The sequence below is a fragment of the Cavia porcellus genome, unplaced genomic scaffold, assembly GCF_034190915.1.
Source record: "Cavia porcellus strain 051 isolate PalLab524CR breed Dunkin Hartley unplaced genomic scaffold, mCavPor4.1 scaffold_17, whole genome shotgun sequence".
NCBI classification, from domain to species: domain Eukaryota; kingdom Metazoa; phylum Chordata; class Mammalia; order Rodentia; family Caviidae; genus Cavia; species Cavia porcellus.
Genome location: NW_026947500.1, coordinates 62,402,865 through 62,429,947, shown reverse-complemented (window position 1 = coordinate 62,429,947; position 27,083 = coordinate 62,402,865). Strand labels below are relative to the sequence as shown.

Genomic DNA, 27,083 nt, shown 5'->3' with positions numbered 1-27,083 from the left:
CTTTTCTTCCCATCCATTCTTGTTGCTGTCCACCCAGCCATATTAACACTCTTTAAGTCTGTTCATTTATGGAACAGATTTTCTTGGATATGCATTCTCAAAAATCCAATAAAGGAGAAATACTCTGTCCTTCTTTTAAAACAGATGGTAAATATTGATTTCAAGTAAGACCTCAACAGTGTCAAAGATCACCACATGGTGTCCAATTGAAGGTTTTAATCAGAACTAAATTTTCAACATTATTATTGAATTTCTTCTATTTAAACACTGAAAAGAAAACCTGGTGACTCAAAAGCCAAAAACTGGATTTCGGCACACAGCAAGCTTCTGATTTATTTAATGTTGATTTTCTGACAGATGCTTGTTAAGCCTTGAAGTACTCCAGGTTGAGCTCAAACTTACAATATTCAGCCTCACACTAGTGCCAGGATCACATGTGTATACCATCTTGAACAGAAATAAAACTTCATATACGTGGATTAACATGAATATACATGTCACAATACATGGCAGATAAATCATTTCTTGTCACATTATCTAAGAATTCTTTAAAATACTTGGATATAAAATGAAAAGAATGTTTATTTTATAAACTATCTATATATATAATTCAAAATGTACATTATACACATTTCTACCTCGCCATCAACAATAATTATTTAGGATACAAAGAAATACAAGTGTGGAAGTTGAAAACATTCTACTGCATATCTGCAAGATTTTTCTCAAAGTAGTTTACAAATTCAATACATTAGCATTAACCAGTCACTTGTTGGATCTTAAAAGCTATGTAAGATAGGACACTTAAAAGTAATGCAACTCATTGAAAAAGAGAATTGAAAGAAGACAATTATGCACACAACTACTAAAATATACTATATTCAGCCCCTAGAAGACAAGATATAGCTTGAAATAAAATATTTACAATATAATTCAATTGAAACAGATGAGGACTATAGTTTCTACTAAGGATCCAAATCGCATATAATAGAATACATTGTCTGACTTCACACATGGTTCAGTTTTGACTTCAAGATCACAAGTTATAAGAGAAAACAAACATGTTTAATGATAAGAAGTCTCCTTTCTCACAGAAAGTATATTATTCTTGATCCCGGTAAGAGAATTTCTCTCTGGCCTTAACAAAATAATGTAACACTTAGGGACAAAGATGCATCCCAGCAGACCTGCAGCAGAGGCCAAGATGGAAAAGACCTCCATGGCCACCATCACCTTCCCCTTGCTGCTGTGGTACACGGGGAGGAAGGTGACCCACACACTGCAGAACACCAGCATGCTGAATGTCAGGAACTTGGCCTCATTGAAGGTGTCAGGCAGGTTCCTGGCCAGAAAAGCCACAGTGAAGCTGAGCAGAGCCAAGGAGCCCAGGTATCCCAGGACACAGTAGAAAGCAGTGAGGGAGCCTTTGTTGCACACAATGATGATGTGGCCATGTTCAGAGTGCGCATCTGTGTCAATGTAGGGTGGATTTGTGCTCATCCAGACTGCATAGAGCGTGAGTTGAATCAGGGAACAGATGGGGATGATGAAATTTGGTGTCCCTGATACCAGGAACCGCCTAATTCTCTTGGCTGGAGCAGTGATTTTAAATGCAAGCACCACGGTAATGGTTTTGGCCAAGACCGTGGAAACAGCCACAGTGAATGCAACTGCAAATATGGTCTGCTGGAGGATGCAAGTGGCTGTGTTGGGTTGGCCAATGAAAAGCAAAGAACAGAGGAAACAAGAGAGGAGAGAGATGAGCAGGATGTAGCTGAGAGTCCTGTTGTTGGCCTTGACAATGGCAGTGTCTTGGTGCTTCACAAAGAGCCCAAGGACAGCAGCTGTGAGGGCAGTGAGACTCAGGGCAGTGCCAGCCAGAGCTTTTCCCAAAGGATCTTCATAAGCCAGAAAGGTCACAATTTTATGCAAGCATTGGTTTCTCTGAGTGTTGGCATATTGATGACCTAGACACTTTACACACTGTTCCATATCTAGAGAAAATTAAAATTGTCACTTGTCTTGGTTTCGTATCTTTTTTACAGTCCCATCCCCAGGAACTCGGTGGACTTGAACTAAATGGTGGCTTTTTGATATTTTTCTTGTTTTGTCTTTTCTTTCTCTTTCTTTTTCACAATGTGGGACTGAACTCAGAAACTGCCATGAGGTATAATTCTAATCCTTTTAAATTTTAGTATTTTGAGAAACAAAATTGATCTAACTGAAATCGTTATTCCCCAGATATTCAATTAACAATCTCATATTAGGAAGCCAACATTATTTACTGTGTTTCAGGAAAATACATATGCGGAAATATATTAAATGTGACTTGTTACATTGTTGACCCTTTACATCTATGTGTTTGCTGCAATCACTTTTACATTTTTATTTTCAAAAGGGTGTTTCAATAGTTGGATTTGGGTATCTTGCCAAACCATTACAGCTTATGTACTACATATTTAGTGATTTTGAAGCACTGAAAAATCATTTTTCAAGATTTTACATATGAATACTTTATGATCAAGGTGTAGAAACATGTTTCTTTTTGTAATAGCCTTGTGTTGAATAACTAGGAAATTCAGCATAAATTTATTCATTGACATAAATTTTACAGTTAACTAATATCACTAGAAAATCTTACTATCATGTTTCTCTATTTCTAAAACTTATTTTTGTTAGTTTTCTTCACTACATTAATCATGATGTTGAGCATCATCCCTGGCAGATTACGACCCAGAATTTTGTAATCTCATTCTTGCTAATGCACCACAAATTGTAAAGTGTACTATAGAATAACATAACACAAATTTTGAGCAACAGTTAGAGACTTTTCTCTTATTTCATAATTGGTAGGTAACGTTTTTCTTGATGTTTCTTTCTAATATCAAACGATGTACAAAGCGCCTCAAACCTCATTAACTGACGGCATTTTTTCAAGCTCTTTGATCAATGTCCGAGTAAAGGTTTTTGATGAAATGTACTTAATTGTCCATTTCTGTTATTTTAAAATTGTGGTTTGAAGATATACCATCCTGTTTACCATGAGGTAGTGTTAGAATAAACTGAAGTTAGGATAAATACATTGTGAAAGGTGGCCATCAAAATGTAAATTGCTGTCAAAAGTCCAGTGTCTCCAACTTTGGAGAGTGTTACTTTAAGAAGAATTTCTCCTTGGCCACTATAGTTACTTAAACAACTGCAGTCTAGAAGTTGGAAAAGGACTGTTTTGCTGAATTCAAAGCATTAGGTTTTTGATCTACAAATTGTTCAACAATGTTGTGCTGCTGACCTAAAAAATATGTCTTATCTGTTGATCAAGTCAGGCCCACAGAGCCTGCACTTGTTAGTATGTCTGCAGTTAGGATTAGTTTTTCTTATTACTTGATTTAACAAAGCATATCTCTTAAGCATTTACTGATGCTTTTTACTAAATCATAGTTCTATTTGGGACAAATACGGTGTGATTTATCCAAGTCAAAATACGGAGTGTTTTATCTTTACATTGTACTCCAAAGGAGGTGTTTGGTGAGCAGTAGCAGGTCACTCATGACAAGAACACTTTGGACACTTATTAAAGCATGTTCAGACATTTCCTCCAATTTTCATGTCCTTTATTCTCTGTCATATTTCTCATTCCTATACTACTTGTATGTTCTTGAAGCGTACCATTGGCCTTTACAAAATAGTGTACAGAACTTAAAAAACCCCGTCCTTGACACCTTTTGCAATGAGTCACAAATTAGGATATTGTAAAATCTCTAAATCATATTCCTGCTCTAGTAACCATCAACTGATCCACTGTCTAGACTCTTAACTCAGCATGCACTACAGTCTTCCTGTGTTCTTTGTCCTCAGTTCCCTACACCTTGTAAAGGTGGACCAGAGGTATTTCTGATTGTTGCTATCTGGATAAAAACAGCCATTCAAACACTTTTTCCTCGGTTTAGTTTGAAGTAGGCAGTCATGTAGGCTTTTTCTACAAATTATTTGTGATCCTTACCATCATGAATGTATGCTTGTATTTGTAGATTACATAGGTGTTGAGAGGAACATTCTGCTTCTTTAGCATTATATTCTCTAATCTGTGACTGTGTTCTAGCCTTTGCTATGCAGTGGGGTGCTCCAAGCACCAAGAGTAGATGCTGTTTCTGTTAAACATGTGCACAGTTGAGAGTTGATGCTGAAAATTGTCATTTAACCCTTCTAAAACTGTAATTTTAAAATATTCAAAACCAAATTGATCTGCCTAAGTTTTCTGAGAAAAATTAAAGTATCAGTTTAGCCAGATATAGCAGTACATAAGTGTTATTCCAGAGAATTAGTGAACTCAGACAGGGCTTTCAAATTTTGGGGGCAGCCTGAGGCTAATTAGTGATACTCTGTCACAATATCAAATAACAGTATTTGGGAATATGGAGCATTGATAGAGCACAGTTTGGCTTAATAACCAGTAATGGAAAAAAGATTAAAAAGTATGTAATAAAAAGAAAATGAATTAGAGTGAATTTCAAAAGGAAAAATTCGTTTTCCAACCATGTAATAGCACTGAGTAAAACAAATCATTTGATAAGCGAAGGAAGAATCAGTGTCCTCTGTGTCATTGGTGTCCTCTATGAGATTTTTTCCCATTACCTGAAGGGGCAGAGTGAGTGAAAAGTGGATTGAGTATGTGTCCACAGGACACGCTCCTACCTGTTTCATTGGTGATCTCACTGTTTGCACAAGGGATGCAATCAAAACAGCAGGCAGCCTTTCCCTCTTGAGGGCTTTTTCTAAATCCAGGACTGCAACTCTGACTGCATACTGAGAGGGGAATCTAAGGCAAGAATGTATAGTGGTAATTTCTTAGAATTTTACTTACTTCAGAATTTTGAGAAAAAATTTTATTTTCATAGCTACATAAACAAAACTATTGAATCCCCATGCCAAGTTTGTCTCATACTATGAAACACATACTTACAAAAATAAAGTAAATGCATTCATTTCCCACCCACTAGAAAACATATAAACAATCTTTTTTAAAATTTAAAAATTTAAAATTTTATTTTAAGTTATTCAATGTCCATAGATGATTATTACTTGATGACAATTGGAAGCACAAAACCTTTGAGAGCTTTAGCTCACTTTTGCTTAAAGAAGTGCATCATGATTAGGTCCAACGTACCTCTGTAACTCCTGTGGACCACTCTATAATATCTTCAGATAAAGTCATTTTTTGACCATGTGGAGCATGGGAAGAAAATGTTCCCACTTTAACTTTAAGTCTAAGGCCTTCTGGAAAATTCCAAAAATTGAGAATGTCATACTCTGAATCCAGTTTCCTTCTGTTATTCAAATTCACTTGATCTCCAGCAGAATTGGAAAATTGGGTGTTCTTCAAAAAGGGGTTCAACTAAAAACACACAAAATCCTATGTTAACAGGGCTCCAAGATAGAAACAAAAATAGGAATGCAAGGAAGGTCCTAAGTGTCACTAATTTCATTTACTTAGAACTGTTTAAGCAATCATATCAATTAAATTGGAACAGGGGAATGTTGAAGGACTAAAATGTACCATAGTCAGGAAACACCAGTCAATTTCAGAAAAATAATTTTTTTGCATTCCAATTCAAATAAGATGTACAGACAGGTTGGGGAAAAACATTAACTGTGAAACTGAAGCTTCTAAATTTCACAACTTGCAGCCTGCATTCAATCTTAATACCTGAAAGTGTGCCCAGAAAATTTCCTCCCATGTGGAAGCTTTGGCACCTTGCTCTGAGATGGGGAAGGCTTCATTCAGAGTACCACATCACTAGAGGTCACTGTGGAAAGTCCCTGGAGGCCTATTCGGGCCTGCAGTCCCAAATGACCCCCGACTGACCAGAGGTACCGTGCATGAGCCAATGGCGTGTGCAGCAATTTCCATCAACAGAGAAGTTTTGACACATTGCTGCAAGATGGGTAAAACCATGACAGTATCCCACATGACCAGAGGATGCACTCAAAGTTCTCTCAAAACATAAGTGGTCCAGTTTAGTGATCCCTGAGTGGCCTGCTGCCACCTATACTCCATGTGATTAGCTGAAATTGTGTGCAGCAATTTCTATTCCATTGGGAGGCTTTATCTTGTTGTTCTGAGAATGGCAAGGCCTTACTGAGGATTCAACATCAGTGAAGGATGCACTAGAAGGTCCCTCCACGCCTGTTTGGCCCCTTTCAGCAACACTTGAGTGGCCCCCAGCCACCTGCGCTACACCTTGCTATTCAAGAGAGCATTCAGTGATTTCCATTACACAGCAAAGCTTTGGCACATCATTTTGAGGCTGGTAAGGCCACACATGGTGACACCAAGCATCCAGGAGCCACCTGATTCAGTCTGTCTAAAGACTTCCACTCAACCATTGAAATTCCCTGCAATAGGGATAGATATTCTCAACCAAGAAAGAAACTGACAGCTTGCTATCAGCTTCCCTAAGGGAACATAGGAATATGATAAAATGAAAAAGAAAAATGCAATTTCAAACCTTCAGCCCACCCCAATCAAGGGTAGGATGCATGAACACAGAAGAAAAAGTAAGACACATACCTGAAACTCCTGAAATGATACGAACTAAAATAAAGAAAAATTGTAAACTACAAAAGAACTCAGACCTGAAATAATCTGCTGGTAAAAGAAGAAACGATAAGTATAATGAAAGAAATGCTTAACCACACATCTAAGAAACATAAAAAATAGAGGAACAATGGAAAATGATGGAAACCTTGAATGAACAATATAAGAAACAAACAGATTGCATGAAACAGACTCAAAGAGGTGTGCAGGAAACTTGAATCAAGTTTGGGCAACCCACCTCAATGAAAATGAAGATAAACCCTAAAGACAAGACTGCAGCTAGTGAACAGGAAAGGAAAGATCTTTTAAAAGTAACAAGGCTTCTGGAAATTACAATTCAACAACCGCAGGGTGATTCAAAGAAAAATGACACAAGATTGATAGGTATAAATGAAAAAGAAGGTGACCAAAGAAATAATACTGAGGGTATTTACAGCAGTAATAGCTGAAAATTTCCCAAACAAGAAAAAGGAAACTGAGGTACAGATAAGCAAAGCATACAGAACTCCAAATAGCCATAGTCAAAATAAAAATACACCTAGACTTACAATAATGAACATCTCAGAAATCCAACCTAAGAATAGAGTATTGAAAGCTTGTATAATAAGTAGATCACCTATAAAAAAAGCTTATCAGAATCACAGCAGACTTCTAAACACAAACAATTAAGTCAAGAAAAGCATGGATTGAAGTATTTCAGATGCTAAAAGAAAATGACTTGCAACCCAGATTGATGTACCCTGAAAAACTGTCCTTCAAAATGGATGGAAAAATAGGATACTTCCATGACAAAGAACATCTGAAGAACTTCATGCCCACCAAACCAGCCCTGCGAAGAATACTGAAAGTTGTTCTAAATAGACATATGAAAAAAACCACTAAACAAGACAAACAATTAAATAGAGTGGAAAGGTAAAGAATCAACAGGAAAATGTGATAATGTCAAAAAATACCAATACATATTTATATATCAGTTATAACCATTAGTGCAAGTGGTCTCAATTCACCAATTAAAAGAAACAGACTGGCAGAATGGATCAAGAAACACATCTAATAACCTGCTGTTGACAAGAAACCCATCTAACGGGGCTGGAGACTTAGCTCAGTGGCATAAGTGCCTGCCTTGCAAGCAGGCAGTTGTTAGTTTTATCCCCAGTACTGATAAAAACGAAAAAGACAAAAAAAAAAAAAAAAAAAAAAAAGAAACCATGTAACCAAAAGAGAAAATCGTAGAATGAAATTAAAACAATGGAAAACAATACTCCATGCTACAGGAATCCAAAAAATTCAGGGGTAGCTATTCTGTTTACAGACAATGTGAACTTCAAACCAAGAATGATCAGGAGAGATAAAGAAGGTCACTACATACTAGTTACAGAAAATATTCAAGAGGAAGAGATAACAATCTTAAATATCTACGTATCAAATTCCAGAACACCAAGTTATACAAAACATATTAACAGAAATGAAAAATCAAATAAGCAATAACACAATTATAATGGGAGATTTTAGTATTCAATGGGCACAAAGAAAGTGATCAACTAGATAGAAAACCTGCAAGAAATAAGAGAACAGAATCACAACAGTGAACAAATGGACTTGTTGGACATAAAGAGTGTTCCAACCAGTAACACCAAAATATACATTTTTCTCAGCAGCACATGGGATACTTCGTAAAACTGACCATATACTAGTCCACAAAACATGCTTAAGTAAATGCAAAAGAATAGAAATTATGCCATGTATATTTGATTCATAGCACAATGAAGCTAGAAATTAATGACCAAAAAATGATAAAATCCTCACAAATAGTGGAAATTAAATAAACACTCCTGACAAATCAGTGGATCACAGAGGAAATTAAAGAAGAAGTTAAACAATATTGACAAGCAAAGGAAAATACAAATACAACTTATCAGAACCTGTGTAATGCAACGAAAGCAGTCCTCAGAGGAAAATTTATTGCAGTGAATTCCCACATGAGGAAAACTGAACAAACATAAATAACCTGACACTACATCTCAAATATCTAGCAAAAGAAGAGCAAATCAAACCTAAAGTCCAAAGAAGGGAGAAAATTATAAAGATCACACAGAAATCAATGCTCTGATTTTACAAACTAAGAAAACAATGCAAAAAATCAGTTAATGATAAAGCTTACTCTTTGAAAGTATAAGCAAAATTATAAGGCCCTAGCCAATTTTATTTTAAAAAGGAAGGAAAAAACCCAAATTCATGCAATAAGCAATGAAAAGAGTGAAATCACTACCGACCCTGTGGAATCAAAGATCATCAGTACCTACTTTGAATATCTCTAATCTCATAGCCTTAGTAATACTGAAGAAATGGACACTTTCCGAGAAACACGAATTACCAAAGCTTGATCAAGAAGATGTAAAACTGCTAAATAACTCAATTTCAACTAATGATACTGAAAATGTAATCAGAAACATGCCAACAAGAAAAGCTCACGTCCAGATGGAATCACTGAGGAATTCTACAAGTAATTCAAAGAAGACGTAATGCCAACACTCCTCAAACTCTTCAAAGAAATTGAAAAGGAAACAATTTTCCCTAACTCATTTCAGGAAGTAAGTATTAATTTAACACTAAAACCAGAGTAAGACCCACCGCAAAAGAGAACTACAGGCCAATCTCCCTAATGAACATACATGCAAAAATTACCAATATAATATTGGCAAACAGAGTGCAGCAAATCAAGAAAAGTATACAGCAAGACCAAGTGAGATTCATTCCAGTAATGTAGGGATGGTTCAACATATGCATATCAATAAATATAATTCATCATATCAATAGTCAAAAATAAGAATCACACGATCATTTCTATAAATGCAGAAAATTATTTTGATAAAGTTAAGTACTCATTAATGGTAGAAGCCTTACAGATAATTGGAATAGATGGTGTTTACCTCAATATGATAAAGGCCATCTATGGCAAACCAACAACCAGTATCAAATTAAACAGCCAAAATCTGAAAGTCTTTACTCTAAAATCAGGACAAAGACAAGGATGTCCAGTATCAGCACTCCTATTCAAGAGTGCTGGAAACACTAGCTAGAGCTATTAGAGAAGACAGAGAAATAAACGGACTAAGGATAAGAACGGAAGTTAAATTGTAATTATTTGCAGATCACCCCCGCAGGTAATCCCTTCTACATAGAAGACCCACAAAGCTCCACTGAAAGACTTATAGGCATATTCAATAAGTTAAATATGTAGCTGGATAAAAGTCAATACTCAAAAATCAATAGCATTCCTATACACAAGAAACTCACTGAGTGAGTGTAAGAAATGCCACTCACTTCATAAGAGCATCCAAACAATGAAATACTTAAGACTCAATCTAGCAAAAGAAGTAAAAGATCCACTCAAGGAACATTGTAATACCCTAAAAAAGAATCTAAAGAGGATCTCAGAAAATGGAAGGACTTTCCTTGTTCTGGGATAGGAAGATTAAATATTGTATAAATAACCATTTTCCCAAAATTGTAATACAGATTTAATGCAATTCCAATGAAAATACCACTAGCATACCTCATAGATCTAGAGAAATCATTTCTAAAATTCATCTGGAACCAGAAAAATCCTAGAACAACAAAGATAATTCTGAGAAACAAAGGCAAGGGAGGAAACGTCACAATCCCTGACCTGAAGTTATACTATAAAGCTGGTAAATTAAAATCTGAATGGTACAGCAGTCAAAACAGACCTGAAGATCAGTGGAATAGAGTAGAAGATACAATCACAAATACAAACACATTGAGTCACCTTATTTTTGATAAAGGGGCCAAACACATTCACTGGAAGTTAGATAGTCTCTTTAATAACTAGAAACATGCCTATCACCTAAAGTGAAAATTGATCAAGTATCTAAATATTAAAAGAGAAAATATATGTAGAAATCTTGAAGACATAGGGGTAGGTAGCAAATTCATGAAGAAATATCAAAACCCACAGGAAATACTTTCTAGAACCTATAACTGGGATCACATCTTATAAAGATTTTGCATGTTGAAAGAAATCTCTAACAGAGTAAAAAGGAAACCCATGAATTAGAATGTTAAGTCAACTGCCCATCAAAGTACTTCTGTTTAAAACATTAAAAAGTTTTTAAAAAATCAGGCTCCCAAATTCAATCCAAAATTGGGCATCTGAGATGAACATACAGTTCTCAGATGAGTAAATACTAATGGCAAATAGATGAATAAATACTAATGGCAAATAAATACATGAAAACATGTTCAGCATCATTGGTCATTACAGAAATGCAAATTAAAACCACACTGAGATTCCATCTCACTCCAGAAAGAACACCCAGGGTGAAGAAAACTACCAACAAATGCTGGAGAGGCTGTGGGAAAAAGGAACTCTTTTGCACTGTTGGTGGGAGTATAGACTGGTGCAACCACTGTGGAGGTCAGTTTGGAGGCTCCTCAAAATGCTGGGATTGGAAGTCCCCTTTGACCCAGGTATTCCACTTAGGGCCACATTCTGAGAATAACTGAAAACAACATATTACAGTGACAGATGTGTACCCATGTTTATAGCAGCACAACTTGTAATAGCCAGATCTTCAAAACAACTTAAATGCTCATCAACTGAGGAATGAGTAAAAAACATGGGGTATTCAGCTTGTTTGTGACCCTTGAGGCTTCTGGGTGCACTGGAAGAGGTAGGTTTGTCTGAGGCACCAGCATCTGCCTCCCCATTCCGGCTGTGCATGGAGAACTGTGGAGTTCTAAGCAAGCATTCGGGTGCCCTTTACCTCAAGCCCAGCTTGTTTGAGACCCTCAAGCCTTCTCAGTGCACTGGAAGTGATAGGCAGGTTTGAGGCGCCTGCATCTGCCTCCCCATTTTGGCTGTGTTTGGAGAACTGTGGATTTCTAAGCAACCAGGCGGGTGCTACTTTCCCCAGAGTCCAGGTTTTTTGTGAGTGTGAAGTTCTAAACAAGCAGGTGAGTTCCACTGGATGCAGAGGCTTGGCAGGCTAAGACAACTAGTTGCCAGAGTCCCGTGAGCTGTGGGCATAGAAGTAGTTTTCCAACAGCCCCTGAGGAAGCTTTCAAATAACACTTGAAACAGAAATATAGGAAAAAGACAAAATGAAAGATCCAATTACAATCTCAAACTTCCAGCCCAACCCAAGAAACCTTAGGAGCAATGTATATAGAAGAAAATATATGGCATAAACCTCAAATCTCGGACATAATAGCTACTGAAATAAATGAGCAACTCTGGGAAACTTTAAATGGATTCAAATTAGAAATAATTTCCCAGGTAAAAGAAGAAATGATAAAAGAAATGAAAGAAATGCTGGATATATCTAAAAAAAACACAGTTAAAATATCGGAGAAACTAAACAAAAAGATAGGATCCCTAGATGAGCAATATAAGAAACAAAGAGAATACACAAAGCAGATGCAAAGAGATATACAGGAAATCAAAATTCCACTGAAAGCTTTAAAAACAACCTCAATGAAAGTGAAGACAGAATTTCAGACCCTGAAGACAGGATTGCAGCTAGTGAACATGAAAGGAAAAATCTTTTATAAATAACAAAGAAATCAGAAATCACAATTCAACAACTGCAAGATGATGCAAAGAAAAACAATGTAAGATTGATAAGGATTAATGAAAAAGAAGGGGATGACTTAAAGCATATCAAGACGATATTTAGCGAAGTAATAGCTGGAAATTTACCAAGCATGAGATTGAAAGATGACATCAGGTTCAGTGAAGCATATAGAACTCCAAATAGTCATAACCAAGATAAAACTACACCCAGACATATAATATTCACCATCCCAGAAATTCAACACAAGAACAGATTATTAAAAGCTGTCAGTGAGTAAAGACAGATCACTTATAAAGGAAAACCTATCAGAATCACTGCAGACTTCTCAGCACAAACAATAAAGTCGAGAAGAATATGGAGTGAAGTATTCCAGATCCTAAAGGAAAATGATTTCCAACCTAGAATGATGTACCCTGAAAAACTATCTTTCAAAATTGATGGAGACATAAGATACTTCCATGACAAAGAACAGCTGAACAACTTGATGATCACCAAGTCAACCCTGCAAAAAATATAGAAAGGCAATTTAGATACATTTAGGAAAGCAGATAATTAAACAGAACAGAAAGATAAAGATGCAACAGCAGAAAGATAACATGCCAACAATAAACCAGCACATAACAGTTATAACCATTAATGTAAATGGTCTCAATGCACCAATTAAAGGAAAAAGACTGGCAGAATGGATCAAGAAACAAAATCCAACCATATGCTGTCTACAAGAAATCCATCTAACCCAGGATACTCACACACTGAAAATTAAAGGATTGAAAACAATACTTCATGCAACAGGAATCCCCCCAAAAAGCATCAGTAGCCATTCTGTTTTCAGACAATGTGAACTTTAAACCAATAATTATCAGGGGAGACAAAGAAGGTCACTACATACTCATTAGGTGAAAACTTCAACAGGAAGGGATAACTCTCTGAAATATGTATGCACCAAGTTCCAGAGAATCCTGTTATATAAAACAAGTATTAACAGAAATGAAAAATCAAATTATCAGTAATGAAATTGTAAGAGGAGAACTGAACACACCGTTGACACCAAAGGACAGATCAACCAGACAGAAAGACAGCAAAGAAATAAAAGGACTGAATCACACATGTGAACAAGTGGACTTAACAGAGATATACAGAATTTTCCATCCAACAACATCAGAATACACATTCTTCTCAGCAGTACATGGGTCATTCTCTAAAATAGATTATATGTTAGCTCACAGAACATATTTAAATAAATGCAAAATAGTTGAAATTAAGCCTTGCATGTTTTTGGACCATAGCTCTATGAAGTTAGAAATTAACGATAAAAGATACTGCAAAAATCCCAGAAACACAGGGAAACCGAATAACACACTCATGAATAACCGATGGATCACAGGGGAAACTATAGAAGAAATTAAACAATTCCTACTAGAAAATGAAAATAGTGATACAACTTACCAGAATCTGTGGGAATCAATGAAAGCCGTCCTCAGAGCAATCTTTATCGTACTGACTACCCACACCAGAAAAACAAAACAAGTATAAATAAGTAATCTGATGCTACACCTCAAGCAGCTAGAAAAAGAAGTGCAGGTCATGCACAAAGCCAAAAGAAGAGAGGAAATTATTAAAATCAGAGCACAAATCAATGCAATAGAGACTAAGAAAAGAATCAAAAGAATCAATGAATCAAAGAGTTGGTTCTTTGAAAGAATAAATAAAATTTATAAGCCCCTAGCCAATCTTATTTTAAAAAGGGCAAGAAAAGCTCAATACATGCAATAAGAAAAGAAAAAGGTGTAAGCGCTACAGACTTTATAGAAATACAGAAGATCATCAACAACTATTTTGAAAACCTGTACTCTCGAAGGTTTGATAACACAGAAGTAGACAGATTCATAGAAACATATGAAGTATTGAAGCTAGGTCAAGATGATATAAATCTACTGAATAACCCAATTTCTATTAATGAAATTGATAATGTATTTAAGTCCTTACCTACAAAGGAGAGCCCAGTCCCAGATGAATTCGCTGCAGAATTCTTCAAGAAATACAAAGAATACCTAATGACAACACTCTTCAAACTCTTCAGTGAAATTGCAAGTGAAGCAATCGTTTCTAAATCATTCCTGGAAGCAAATATTACTGTAGTACAAAAACCTAAGAAAGACCCAACTAAAAAAGAGATCTATATATCAATCTCCAAATAAACACAGATGCAAAATTCCTCAACAAGTTTTGGTAAATAGGTGGCATCAAATCATCAAGATTATACACCATGAACAAGTGGGATTCATCCCAGGCATGCCGGGATGGTTCAACATACGTAAATCAATGAATGTAACCCACCATATCAATAAAGCCAAAAGTAAGAATCACATGATCATTTCTATAGATGCACAAAAAGCTTTTGATAAGGTCCAACATTCATTCATGATAAGAACTTTACAGAAAATTGGAACAGATGGTCTTTACCTCAGTATAATAAAGGTAATTATGACAAACCAACAGCCAGTATCATACTAAATGGCCAAAAAATTGAAGGTCTTTTCTTTAAAACCAGGCACAAGCCAAGGATTTCCTTTATCACCGCTCCAATTTAATGTAATACTGGAAATACTAGCCAGATTAATTAGACAAGAGAGAGAAATAAAAGGAGTAAAGTTAGGAAAAGAAGAAGTTAAATTATCCTTTTTTGCAGATGAAGTGACACCCTACATAGATGACCCCCTAAACTCCATTGAAAGACTCTTTGATACAACAAATGAATTTATTAATGTAGCTGAATACAAATTCAATACTCAAAATCAATAGCATTCCTATACACTAACAAGAAAATCGCAGAGAGAGAAATGAGTGAAGCCACACCCATCACACTAGCAAACAAAAAAACCAAATATTTAGGAATAAGTCTTACAAAACCAGTGAAAGACCTATGCAAGGAAAATTATAATACACAGAAAAAAGAAATTGAAGATGATCTCAGAAAATGGAAAGACATTCCTTTCTCATGGATAGGCAGAATAAATAATGTGAAAATGGCCATTCTCCCAAAACTCTTACACAGATTCAATGCAATACCAATAAATATACCAGCAACATACCTCATAGATCTAGAGAAATCACTCCTAAAATTCATCTGGAGTGAGAAGAGACCTAAAATAGCAAAGACATTTCTAAGTAACAAAGGCAAGGCAGGATACATCACAATCCCTGACTTGAATTTATACTACAAAGCAACTGTAGTAAAGTCAACACAGTACTGGAATCAAAACAGAGCTGAAGATCAATTAAACAGATTAGACGATACAACCACAACTACAAACACACTCAACCACCTTATCTTTGATAAAGGGGCCAAACAGGATCCGTGTAAAAATGACAGTCTCTTCAATAAATGTTGCTAGAAATAGTGGCTTTCCATAAGCCAAAAACAAGAACTAGACCCATGCCTATCATCATGTAGTAAAGTAAAATCTAAATGGATCAAAGATCTGAATATTAAAACAGAAACACTAAATCTATTGGAAAACAAATTGGGCAGAAACCTTGAAGTCATAGTGGTAGATAGAGAATTCATGAACAAGACTCAAACCGCATGGGAAATGCTTCCCAGAATCAAATTGGGACCACCTCCTATTAAAAAGTTTCTGCATGTCAAAAGAAATCTCCAGCATAGTGAAAAGAAAACCCACAAAATGGGAAACAATTTTAGAAATCTCTCCCTCAGAAAGAGGACTTCTAAAACATATAAAGATTTTAAAAATATTAGACTCCCAAAATTCAAAGATCCAATCCAAAAATGGGCATGTGAGATGAATACACACTTCTCAGATGAAGAAATACAAATGGCAAATAAATACATGACAAAAAGTTCGTCATCATTTGTCATTAGAGAAATGCAAATTAGAACTGCACCGATATTCCATCTCACTCCTGAAAGAATGACCAGCATCAAGGAAACTGCCAACAACATATGCTGCTGAAGCTGTGAGGAGAAAGGAAGTCTCTTGCACTTTTGGTGGGATTGTAGACTGTTGCAACCATTGTGGAGGTCAGTCTGAAGATTTCTCAAATGCTGGGATTGGAAGTTCCATCTTTCCAGCTATTCCACTTCTAGGCATATTCCCAGAAGTACTGAAAGCATCATACCACAGTGATATATGTACACCTGTGTTTATAGCAGCACAATTTGTAATTGCCAGATCTTGGTAGGAACCCAAGTATCCATCAACGGAGGAATGGATAAAAAAGTTGTGATATTTTTATATAATAGTGTAGTACTCAGGTGTAAAGAAGGATCACACTGAGATATTTATAAATAAATGGACACACCTTGAGACCATACTTATAAGTGAAATAAATCAAACTCACATGTATGAATACAGAATAGTTTCCCTATTATAAGAAATGATTCAAATATATAAAATATGTAGTAATCATGATCCCCATTATGTGGCTTTGAAGACTTATATAGTTTTCACTCATTAATGTGAATGGCTTTATTCTGGGCTATTTGATATTATTTCCTGTAATGAAATTAAGAGGTATTTTGAAGAAAACAAGACATGATAATAGCTAGTGCTGATTTAATATCATCTTGTTTTGAAGTCCCATCGAATTGGTGCTCTTCTGTCTCAGTTTTATCATGTTGTATCTTACTGGATTTTATTATATGAGATAGTATAAAGAAACATTGTTATAGACAAAGAGATAATATAGAAATCATTGTTCTTTTTCCGTTAGCTGGTTCTAATAACCCTGTACTACTTTCATCCATTTGAATGGTTTCACACTGTCTTGATATGTTTGATGCTATAGTATATGAAGTTATATTTAATTTCAAGGAAAGAGACACCAGATTAACTACTATTAAGTCGGGTTATCTTGTGGTGAAGCACTAGGTTGCTGAAATTGTCATGCTTTGACCTGCATTGTTATGTTGTTATGTTCTCTTTTATGTCAATCTTCCCCTTATTCATAAAAAAAATTTATTTTTTATTTTTTTTAGTTAAGGGAATAAAATCAAAAAAAATTAGCAGGATATATTATACTAACTTTTTGATTTCCTATTAACTTTATTTGAAGCCCTGTATTACTTCCACTATTTGGTTTTGCCTGATCAGACTCTGTTCCGTTCTGTTTGATAGTATCAATTTTGAGGTTATAGCCAACTAGTTTGAAGGCACTAAGATTCACTATGTTGCCCATTCTGGTTTGACTATTATATTCTTTTGAATTCTTGTAATGTTTTCAATGTTCAGGTTTTATTGGTGTTGTTCTGTACTGTTTTGTTCAATTTTATCTTACCTAATGATATAGGCAATTCTTTTTAAGGAAGCAAGAGGCATTATGGTAACCATTGTTGATAACCTTGTGTTCTGCTTTTACATCATGTGCTATGTCTATCCTTTGTTTTGACTGACTGCTTTGTTTTGTCATATTTGGTTTTATTCTCGTACAAAAAATAATAAGAATGATGGGAGTAATGAAACCCAAACTGTGCAAGTTTTGTTGTAGAAAACAGAGGAAAATAAAGGGTTCCAAATGATACAACTGCAAGTGTGTTTAGGTGTGTTAAGATAGATGATCATATTACTGAGTTTTTGTTGGATCATTGAACACAACTGTTTGCAGTCTCAGTGTTTGAATGTCCACTTTGTATGCTTTAATCCTGTAATGTAAACAACTATTTCTAAGATGAAATCTATTAGCTAGTGATTTCTTACCATTTTATTTGGTAAATGTGTATTACCGGTAACCTCATAATGTTTTGTTTTTTTTCACTTGTAAATAAAAAAAAAGATGTAATGTTTTTGTAAAATGTAGTTCTACTCGGATATAAGGAATTACCACATTGAGATAATTATAGGTAAATCTATGCAACTTGAGACCATATCCAGAAGTGAAATAAATCAAACTCACATGTGAAAATACTGTATTTTCACCCTAGTGTAAGAAATGTAAGAGTACCTAAGATAAAAAATGTCCTATAAATACAGTGAAAGGATAAGAATGTGCTCAAAGGGGAAATAATACCTCAGGAAAAAGGAGGAAAAAGAAAAATGAGGAAAAGTAAAAATATCTAAATTTGTATGAATACAAAGGATAACTAGGGTGATTGTGCTATAAAATCTGTAAGTACGAGGGGGAAAACAGTTAATATTCATAAGACGAATAATTTTGCATGTTTGTGTCTGGTGATCTGAGGAAATCTTGAGGATCACTAGGTAAAACAGCCACCTATTTTTTGTTCCTACCACCTTGTTTGAAGGCTTATGTTGTCATTGTTTTGGACTCTTTTGTATTATTTATTTGTTTTGTTTCTTGTTTTTCTAGTAATCTGCTTTATTTTGTTTTTCTCTCTAATAGAAAAAGGATAGGTATACATGTATAGTGTTATATATGCCTAGAACTTCTCCTAAATAGTTTTCACAAATGGATTATATTATGCATGATGAAATGAGCAGCTCTTTTGAAGAAAGAAACATCATGGTGTCAAATGCTGATTCCGTATCATCATGCTGTGAAATTGAGTAATGCATTTATTCTTTGTTCAGAGTTGCATTAGTCTATTTTGTGTTGTTTAATTTAAACATACATGAAGGTATGGATAGCTATTGTGAAATGAACAAGAGACATTATGTCAGCCATTGTTGCTTTTCCTATTGTCTGGTTTTGAAAGCCTGTATGCCTTCATCACTTTGTTATGATCAGTTTTATACCATTTTGTTTTGTATGAATTCATTGTGTTTGAAGATACAGACAACTACTTAGAAGAAAACAAGTGACATTTTGGTAGCCACTGTAGATCTACTGTTGTCTTGCTTTGAAATCTGTGTCACTTCCATTGTTTTCTTCTGATACTCTTGGTTCTGTTTTGTTATGTTTAGTTTTACCCTCTTTAAAGTAAAATTTCTCACAACTTCCATTTTCTATCTGACTATACAGTGTCTGACCCATGGAGTATACCTACAAAATGAGTTCATCAATAGCTGAAGAATTGGCAGAATTCAATAAAATTTAATTACATGCATTGTCAAGTTTAACCCAGAATAGTTTTGGCAAGATTTTTTGTTTTCTTACAAGGTATTCAAGACCATGTACTTGCTAGACAGTTGCTTATGATCCTAAGGTGAATCCCTCACACCAACCCAATTTAGGTTTGTAAGTATCTACAAGTTTCCCAGGTGTCCTTAAGAAAATCAAAGAACATTTTTACATGAATGTGGCATTGACATCTTTTAGATCAAGCCAATTAGATTGCTTTTTGTTTGTCCTCCTTGACAGTGGTTCTTGATGGAGAGTCATTTCAAGTCAACTGAAAAATACTACCTTAGCAATAAGTGTGATACACAATGCCTTGTATTTTCTAGAAATTGTACTAAGATTGTTTGATGAAGCACATGGAATAAGTGGAGAGAAGCACCTTGATGACACTGTATGCCATTCAGAGAAGACACATTACCTGCCATGGGGAAAACATCTTCATTTGTCTATTCCTCATTGATGGCCCTTGTTCTTCTGCAAAAAGCATTGCATGGAGGGCATGGGCAACCGCATACACACCATTGTATATATTGTAGCTCCTGTCACTCATGGTTGTGTCAAAACGATTTGAAGGCAACCAAGCTAGAGAGGCATTAGGTATACAGTTCTCCAAAGCACAGTCAGACTCAGAGAAGGAGCAGTGGAAATTGTTGTACCAGTACATAAAGAGATAAGTGTCTTCTGGGTACTTGAAAGGAGTGGCTTCCTGGACATGATTTTTGAAACCTGAAATCTCTTGATAGTGGTGTGAAAAAACAAGAACCCCATGGAAAGAGTCAAGTATGAAATTTCTTCCATCCAGGTCTGCTTGCCATTGTGAGTTTGTCACCCAGATTTTCCATGTCATTAAGTTTTGCACTATGTTGTAGCTCACATCATTTAGACTATCAGTGTCATAGTAAATAACCACCACATTCACTGATGATGTATCTGCAGTCAGGATATCATGTTTCTGCATGGCTGAGAAATATGACACAGTGGAACTTGCCACAATTTTCACAAAGGCTACACAGATTCTGTTCCTGTCCATCTCAGTTCTCACATCTGAGAGAAACTGAAGACCCTTATGGCCTTCTGTGATGAGCAGGCCCACCCAGGTCCAGTGGAAATGAAGCATCAAGGACACCATGGCAAAGGCCAAAAATGTGTCCTTTAGAGCGACCTGATGGAGCGAAGGATACTGGCCACTCTCAGACAGTGTAGGATCAAACAAACCATAGTAAACCTAAAGGAAAGATAAAGTTGGGTAATACACTGGTGTTGATGTAAAGCAACAGTATTTCTAAAGGGTATTGAGTATGCTGCACTAGTTTTAGGAGAAAAACCTGCTCCTCCCTTTTTTCTAAATATTTACCAGAACAGATTTTTTTTAAAAAATGAGTAAATCATTCAGATATCCAAGAAACATACTTTTCCTTCTTTTTTGCATGTTTAATCCAAAAAATGATAAGGAAAAGAAGTTGTGTATAACCGAGGAAATCTCTATTTATAAACTCTGGTGCATTGTACCTTTTGAAAGACACTACATGCAGTCATTTTTAAACCTTTATGCTCCTGGTAGCTGAAATTCCCTGTATATGTTTCCATGATTTCCTGTCCCAGCAATCCTCACCTGGGGAAATTTGTAGAGTTTCAGTAGTGGTCCTATCTGAGATGATGTATCCCATGGATTTTCTGTCAATACTGCTGCACATTTATTTTCTTTCTTATATGTGTAATTAGGTATCTCATGCTGTCCTGTGACCAACAGGAAGGAATTCTCTAGTATCCTCCAATGACTGTAAATGAAATTGTGGAATTCATAGCCCAGAGAAACATTAGGTAAAATATGAGGATTCCTGTTGATCTCTTCTACAGCAAAAGTGAAAGCCAGGTAGTTCTGGTAGTTGCTAGGTGTAAGCCTGCAAGGAGAACACATAGGTCCTTAGAGAAAAGTTTCCATCCATGATTGTCTTCCAATTCAGTACAGTATGATTTCTGATCCAAATGCTTGTGTTCTAACCACACATTCATATATTTATAACCTAAGTGTGAACATGGTGATATTAGTAGATTGACCTTTTGGAAGGCAGTTGTTATTAAATGAATCATGGGGGTGAATTTCTCATAAAGGGGCTTAGTAGCCTTACAAAATTTCCAGAAGAGTTGCTTCATTAATGTTATATTTGCTATATAGTTAACATTATCATGATACATAAATTCAGAATAAAATTTGTATATTTGAACTATGCAGGTCTTTTGAAAATGCTATATTTTTAAAATAACCTTATAGTTTCCAAGGAGAAAAATAATATATTTATGAGTAACATATGGTGTCCAGGACTAACAAGCATCCATTTCTGCTTAAAGCTTCATTTTAGGTAAAAATATTTCCTTAATATTATTATTTAAGTGTATCCAAAACAAAATTGCTATTCAGTCTTATGCATGTGAAGAAATACTATTCTGATGATATATTAATCTGCTTGATTTAATGTTTGGGTAACATAATATGTAGAGGCATTTTACACTGCACCTATCAATATAGAGAATTGAATGTGATAACTAAAGATAAAATTAAAGATAAAACTCAAATTCTTTTAAGTCAATTCTTAGATTTGCTTAAAGAACAAAAGTGAGTCAGCATTGGCATAGAAATTCATACTCTTTCAAGAGTTCACCACACAATCATCCACCCTTCTCCTGCTGAGAGATTTCTGTTAATACGGCTGTAAAATTGCTACTGACACAGTGCAATCTCCTTTCATTGTTGTGGAATAAATCTTCTAAAAAGCAGTATATCAAAAGTGTTTTCATTGAAAAGTTTCCAAAACAGAATTTATTTGTTAGCATCATAATTTCTTATTATTACTCTGGAATTTCTAAGTCACAGAATTTATATTCAGCAAGTTAGTAGAGAAAAAAAGAACTGAAGAGAAAAGCCAACATTTTTATGGAAATGATTATTCATGTAAAAAATAGAACAATATTGGAGTACATCCTCCAACTATATCTAAGTAAATGAGAATGAAAAAGAATTGCAATATAAAACTGGTAAGTGAAACTCCTATGTGATAAAGATACATAGTGTAGCAAAAGCTTCAACAAAACTTACAGTGAGACTTCTTTAAAAGCCCTAAAGTTATGGTAAAGACATAAGAGCACTAAAAATAATACTTCACAAATTTTAATATTAAAAATTTCTATCAATGTTGTCATTAATAAATATTTAAAGATGTGATATCTTATATGAATGGCACATATCACACAACTATTATAAAATATTCAAAATCTGAAAAGTAGTGAAACTTTCAGAACACAAAAGGAGCATGGTATTTAGAGAAAAAGCAAGTCAAGATAGAGCTGCATCAATGGAACAGATCATAAAAATAATCTGTTTATGTAACTTGCTCTGTATCTCATTATCATCTATCATTTTTAAGCACAAGAATGGTTTATAATTTCTCTATTAAATTATGGTATTGATAGCAAAAATAAACTAATGTGGAAACAATTTAAGTGAATACAAACATTTATTGTTAAATAAATTTTTTTGGACTTTTTCGTTTTTATGGATACCAGGGATCGAACTCATGACTGCCTGCTTGCAAGGCAGGCGCTTATGCCGCTGAGCTAAATCCTCATGCCCTGTTAAATAAATTTTAAGTACTAAGTAATTAAAATGTAGAAGTAATAATCTCAACACAAATGTACTTTCAAAATTATAATTGAGATGCATTGCAAATAGGAAAAAGAAAACTGGGAGGTTTTTTTTCCTAGCCTACAAAGTCATATCAATTTCTGTTTAAGCATGATTTATGTAAAACCATTTACAGCAACAAAAGCCTAGTAAATAATTTTAAAAATACCTAATCAAGAGTATTTTCTTTTCCTTAATATGTAAAAATGATTCTATAAATTAGAAGACTTATCCTAACACAAAAAATTGATGAAGGGTAAGTCATAAAATAAAATACTTAAGACAATGCATACAATATAATCAATCCAGATGTTAATTAAAAATAAGCCTGTGTATAAAAATGCTGCCATTTCTTTTACCTCAACTTAGGACAAGTGTCCAGTGTAAAGGTTATGGAAATATTGCTTCCTTGAGTGGCTGTGTTAAAGTGCTTATTATGTTATTGTAGGATGTGGTTTGATAACATGTGTACAACAACATAAAATAGATAATTTGGAATACAGCCATTTTACTCTTGAACATTCTCTAGATTTAATCAGGGAGGATTCCTCTACACATCATATTTCTATTATCTTCCTTAAATGAAAAGAGGAACTAATTGGAAAATTTGGAATATTCAAAAAAGTGTGAGAATTGACATGGTAGGTTGAAAGTATATAAATTTTGCATGTATAAGAATTAGCGGGAATTTATATAATATTATGCTATATAGGCCAAAAAGTTGATGCAAATATCAACAGAGATAAAATGATGCTACCTTGAATATATTTATGTGCAGAAAAGCCAAGAATAGAATATTAAATATTGTGACTACTGCATTTGCAATATGATCCTGCAAAATATTAAAATTAGATTCTTAAGTAAATGGTTGGTATAAAATATGTAACTTGATTAAATATGAGCATTTTTATTTTTACAAAACTTCTTTTCTTTTTGATTTTATCAAGAATCAAAATAATCTTTTAAGTCCCTAAACTCTCATTCCTGGTAGATAAATCAGCCTGAACATAATAACTCAGAATTTCACATGTGTTCTTTTTCACCACAGACAGAGATTACAGCATATGGGTACAACTTAAAAGCTGACTGATTATCTGAACGTATGAGGTGATTGTAAAAAACAATATATGAGTGGGGACATTTTCGTCTCCTCCCAGGAATAGAAACAGAACCTAGATGCTTGAACTACTCTTGAAATCTGACAATGCTTGCTATTTCATCAGTTCCTCACTGTCCTCAGATGATGTCTGATCCTACTGGGATTTTTATAGTTCAAATCCTCAGGCAGCTTTAGCTACACTCCCTGATTTCCTGCCTGCATCCTCCCGGTTAGCACTAGACACACATTAGCCCATCCACCTTTCAGAATCCACTTTCCTAAATGAACCACATTTCATTGGATTCTCTACTGAAGGTTATGTCTTGATCAAATAAAACCTTTTTAATCTTTTCAGTAAGTGGCATGAGTAAGTAATCCTTTCATAGGGTTTAGTTGATTTTTAGCAGAGTTCTCTGAGTAAAAACATCCAAATATTCTGATCTGTTTATAACAAGAAACATTCAGTAGCAAGAACCAAAATCAAGCCTTCTATATTAAGCATATCAGTAATAACACACATTTTAGAAAAAGATGGAAGAAAAACACACTTTCAAGGTGTAATGAAATTCATAAAATCAAGCTGATTGAGAAACTTCAGCAGAGGAAATCTTTGAGCCCAGGAGTTTACTGGTAGCATAGTCTGCACAGTAAGTCCCTGTCTTGAAAACTTTGTAAACATTTGGAAAGTGTCTAGGAATAAAAATGTAAGCAAACCTCTTGATGTTATAAGCAGTATGAAATAGGTAGAGATTCTATTTGCAAAGGGAAAAGGCCCACTTCCCTTATTCTACTGTCTCTGCTCAGGTTGTTGCCTTAAAAGACTACAGTCACAGCTGGCTAATATAGGGACCTGAAGTCACAGCTATCAAATGCCTCTATCACCAAGAAAAAACAATAAATCAAAGATCAATAAAATGGTTACACAGAAGAGAAAGCACAGAAAAAGTTACATCACCAGGTTGTAGAAACTTCCAGCCCTGAAATTCCAATTCCAGTACTGAGTAGTCTCTTCATCTGGTCTTCAGGGTTCTAATTGGGAAGGTCAGGGCAGAGTGTCCTCTCTACAGATGAGATCCTAAAATCCTCCTACCAGTGAAGGCCATTAAAATCCAGTTGAGACAAAAGTGGCAGTAGCTTAACTTTCATGACCAGAAACAGAGTCTGTAGCCTCCAAGGCCTGCTCACGCAACTGGTGGAACAAACATCTGTATCTTCTGGACAGTAAGAAAGAAATTTCTTGGGAGCTAACCAGGTTAACAGTGAGTTTCTGTGCATATCAGGTTGTGCAGCAAATATCCTAATGTTTAGCTTTTATAACATGGTTTTGACACTCCAGGGATGATCTTTCTGTATTTAATTTTAATCCTTCATGAGGACAGCTGCCAGAGGAACACTATTCAATAAAAATCTTCTATAAGACTCAATGTATTACTGTGCCAATGGCATCACTTTTTTTTTTCTCACAAAAGCACAAGTCATTTGCTAGAATTTTCTGATCCTTGTAAAAGCTGTCATGTAATTATATGCTTGGCATGAGACCTGAATAGTGCACAGATACATGCATCCAACTGAGGAAAAATCACATTGGCAGAGAAAAGTATCACAGATGATTTATGCCTTGTTCTGGACTTAGGAAAGCTGTGGATCCCTAAAGTGGTTTTTTTTTTGTTGTTATTGTTACCAAGGTTCAAACTCATGACCTCACACTTTCCAGGCAGGCACTTATGCCACAGAGCTACATGCCCACCCCGTAAAGTGTATTTTAAATAATTACTGAATATTCAGAAGAAATAGTTTCTCCAAGCAGAAGGGGGAAACATATGAGAAGACAATTTGTGAAAGTGTAAAGGATTTTTTGCATGGTTAGATAAATATCCGCAAACCCTTCATTGTATTAGGGAATGTTTGGCAATAGCCACTTAGCATTCAGTTCAATCCAAGGATTTCAGCTGTGATGAATAACATCACCTAATGTCATGCAGTACCATCTATGTAGGAGGAAGGACATGGACCATAGAATATGGTGGAGAGTGGGGTCCCTTTCAGGATCCAAGAGTCAGAACAATTTGCTATGAACACAAGAAACAAAAAGAACATTTTCTTCCTCATTCCAAAACATGTTTAAAATGAACAAGAAAAATAAATAGTCAGGCCTGTTGGACACATGTGCATAGCAGAACAGGATAACACCATAGAGGATATTGATGCATCAATGTGAAGATCCTTACATATTATCTATTCTAGTGTCCGGAAGAAAACAAATAAACAGAGATGCTTACTGGATGAAATAGAATTCTCGAGTTGGCTTTATATGAAAGATACCAGTATAGTAAACATAGAAATAGAGAGACAAAAAACATCCAATCACCACATCTCCATCCTTGTGCACACTGGTGCTCCTTCGTAGAAGGCAGGCTTCATTGTCAAAAAAACACACTAAGATAGGAAGCTGCAGGGCAAGGAAGAAAATCATCGAAGGCAACATCTTACACATATGTGCAATGTTTAGACTGAGTTAAGAGGAAACATTCAATGAAGGGCAGGTATGTAAGTATATTATGTGTCTGTACTTCAGCATGACATTGTGTCTGACTCAGGTTGACACTCTGATGCCCCAATTCCTGTCACCAGTGACTGCTCCATGTCCCTGGAGAAGTGTGCCACCATTGTCCCTTGGGCTCCACACCTGAGGGTGGTGTCCTAGAGAAAAATACCAGCCAGAGAGAATCCTTGAGTGTCACTTTTTTCACCTGGAGCCACCTGATGTAATTCAGTTCCAGTGATAGCAACACCCCTGGGACCATCTCCTCCTGGGCAGGTTTTTTCCTAAGTCTTAGTCATTAAGTCAGTCAGGCAGGTACCATTAGAGATTTGCTATTTGTTTGCATTAGAATATTTAATGTTACTGTTCTGGTATTGTACTTTACAAAGTGGAAGATTAACGAGTATCATACGACAGGCCCATGATTAAGATTTTCAGCCACAGAACTTTCTCTGCAGAACTGTGTCATCTGTGTACCAGCTACACACTGTAACTGACATCCACACCCGCTCTTCACTGCTTGTGGTACAAAT

The 27,083-nt window shown here is 35.3% G+C and overlaps 1 protein-coding gene across 1 annotated transcript in view; it reads right to left on the bottom strand.

Annotated features, from left to right (window-relative positions):
• Positions 1-568: 568 nt before the first annotated feature.
• LOC100719407 (vomeronasal type-2 receptor 116-like) overlaps positions 569-27,083 on the bottom strand; it is a gene marked incomplete at its 3' end in the record, with an annotated part of 50,656 nt that continues 24,141 nt past the window's right edge. Inside the window, exons 2-7 of the mRNA XM_063229114.1 lie at positions 20,843-21,131; positions 19,649-20,455; positions 5,165-5,392; positions 4,693-4,816; positions 1,128-1,994; positions 569-579 (exon numbers count right to left, since the gene is read on the bottom strand). Of these exons, the coding sequence (XP_063085184.1) occupies positions 569-579; positions 1,128-1,994; positions 4,693-4,816; positions 5,165-5,392; positions 19,649-20,455; positions 20,843-21,131 (2,326 nt within the window). The remainder of the gene's footprint in view (positions 580-1,127; positions 1,995-4,692; positions 4,817-5,164; positions 5,393-19,648; positions 20,456-20,842; positions 21,132-27,083) is intronic.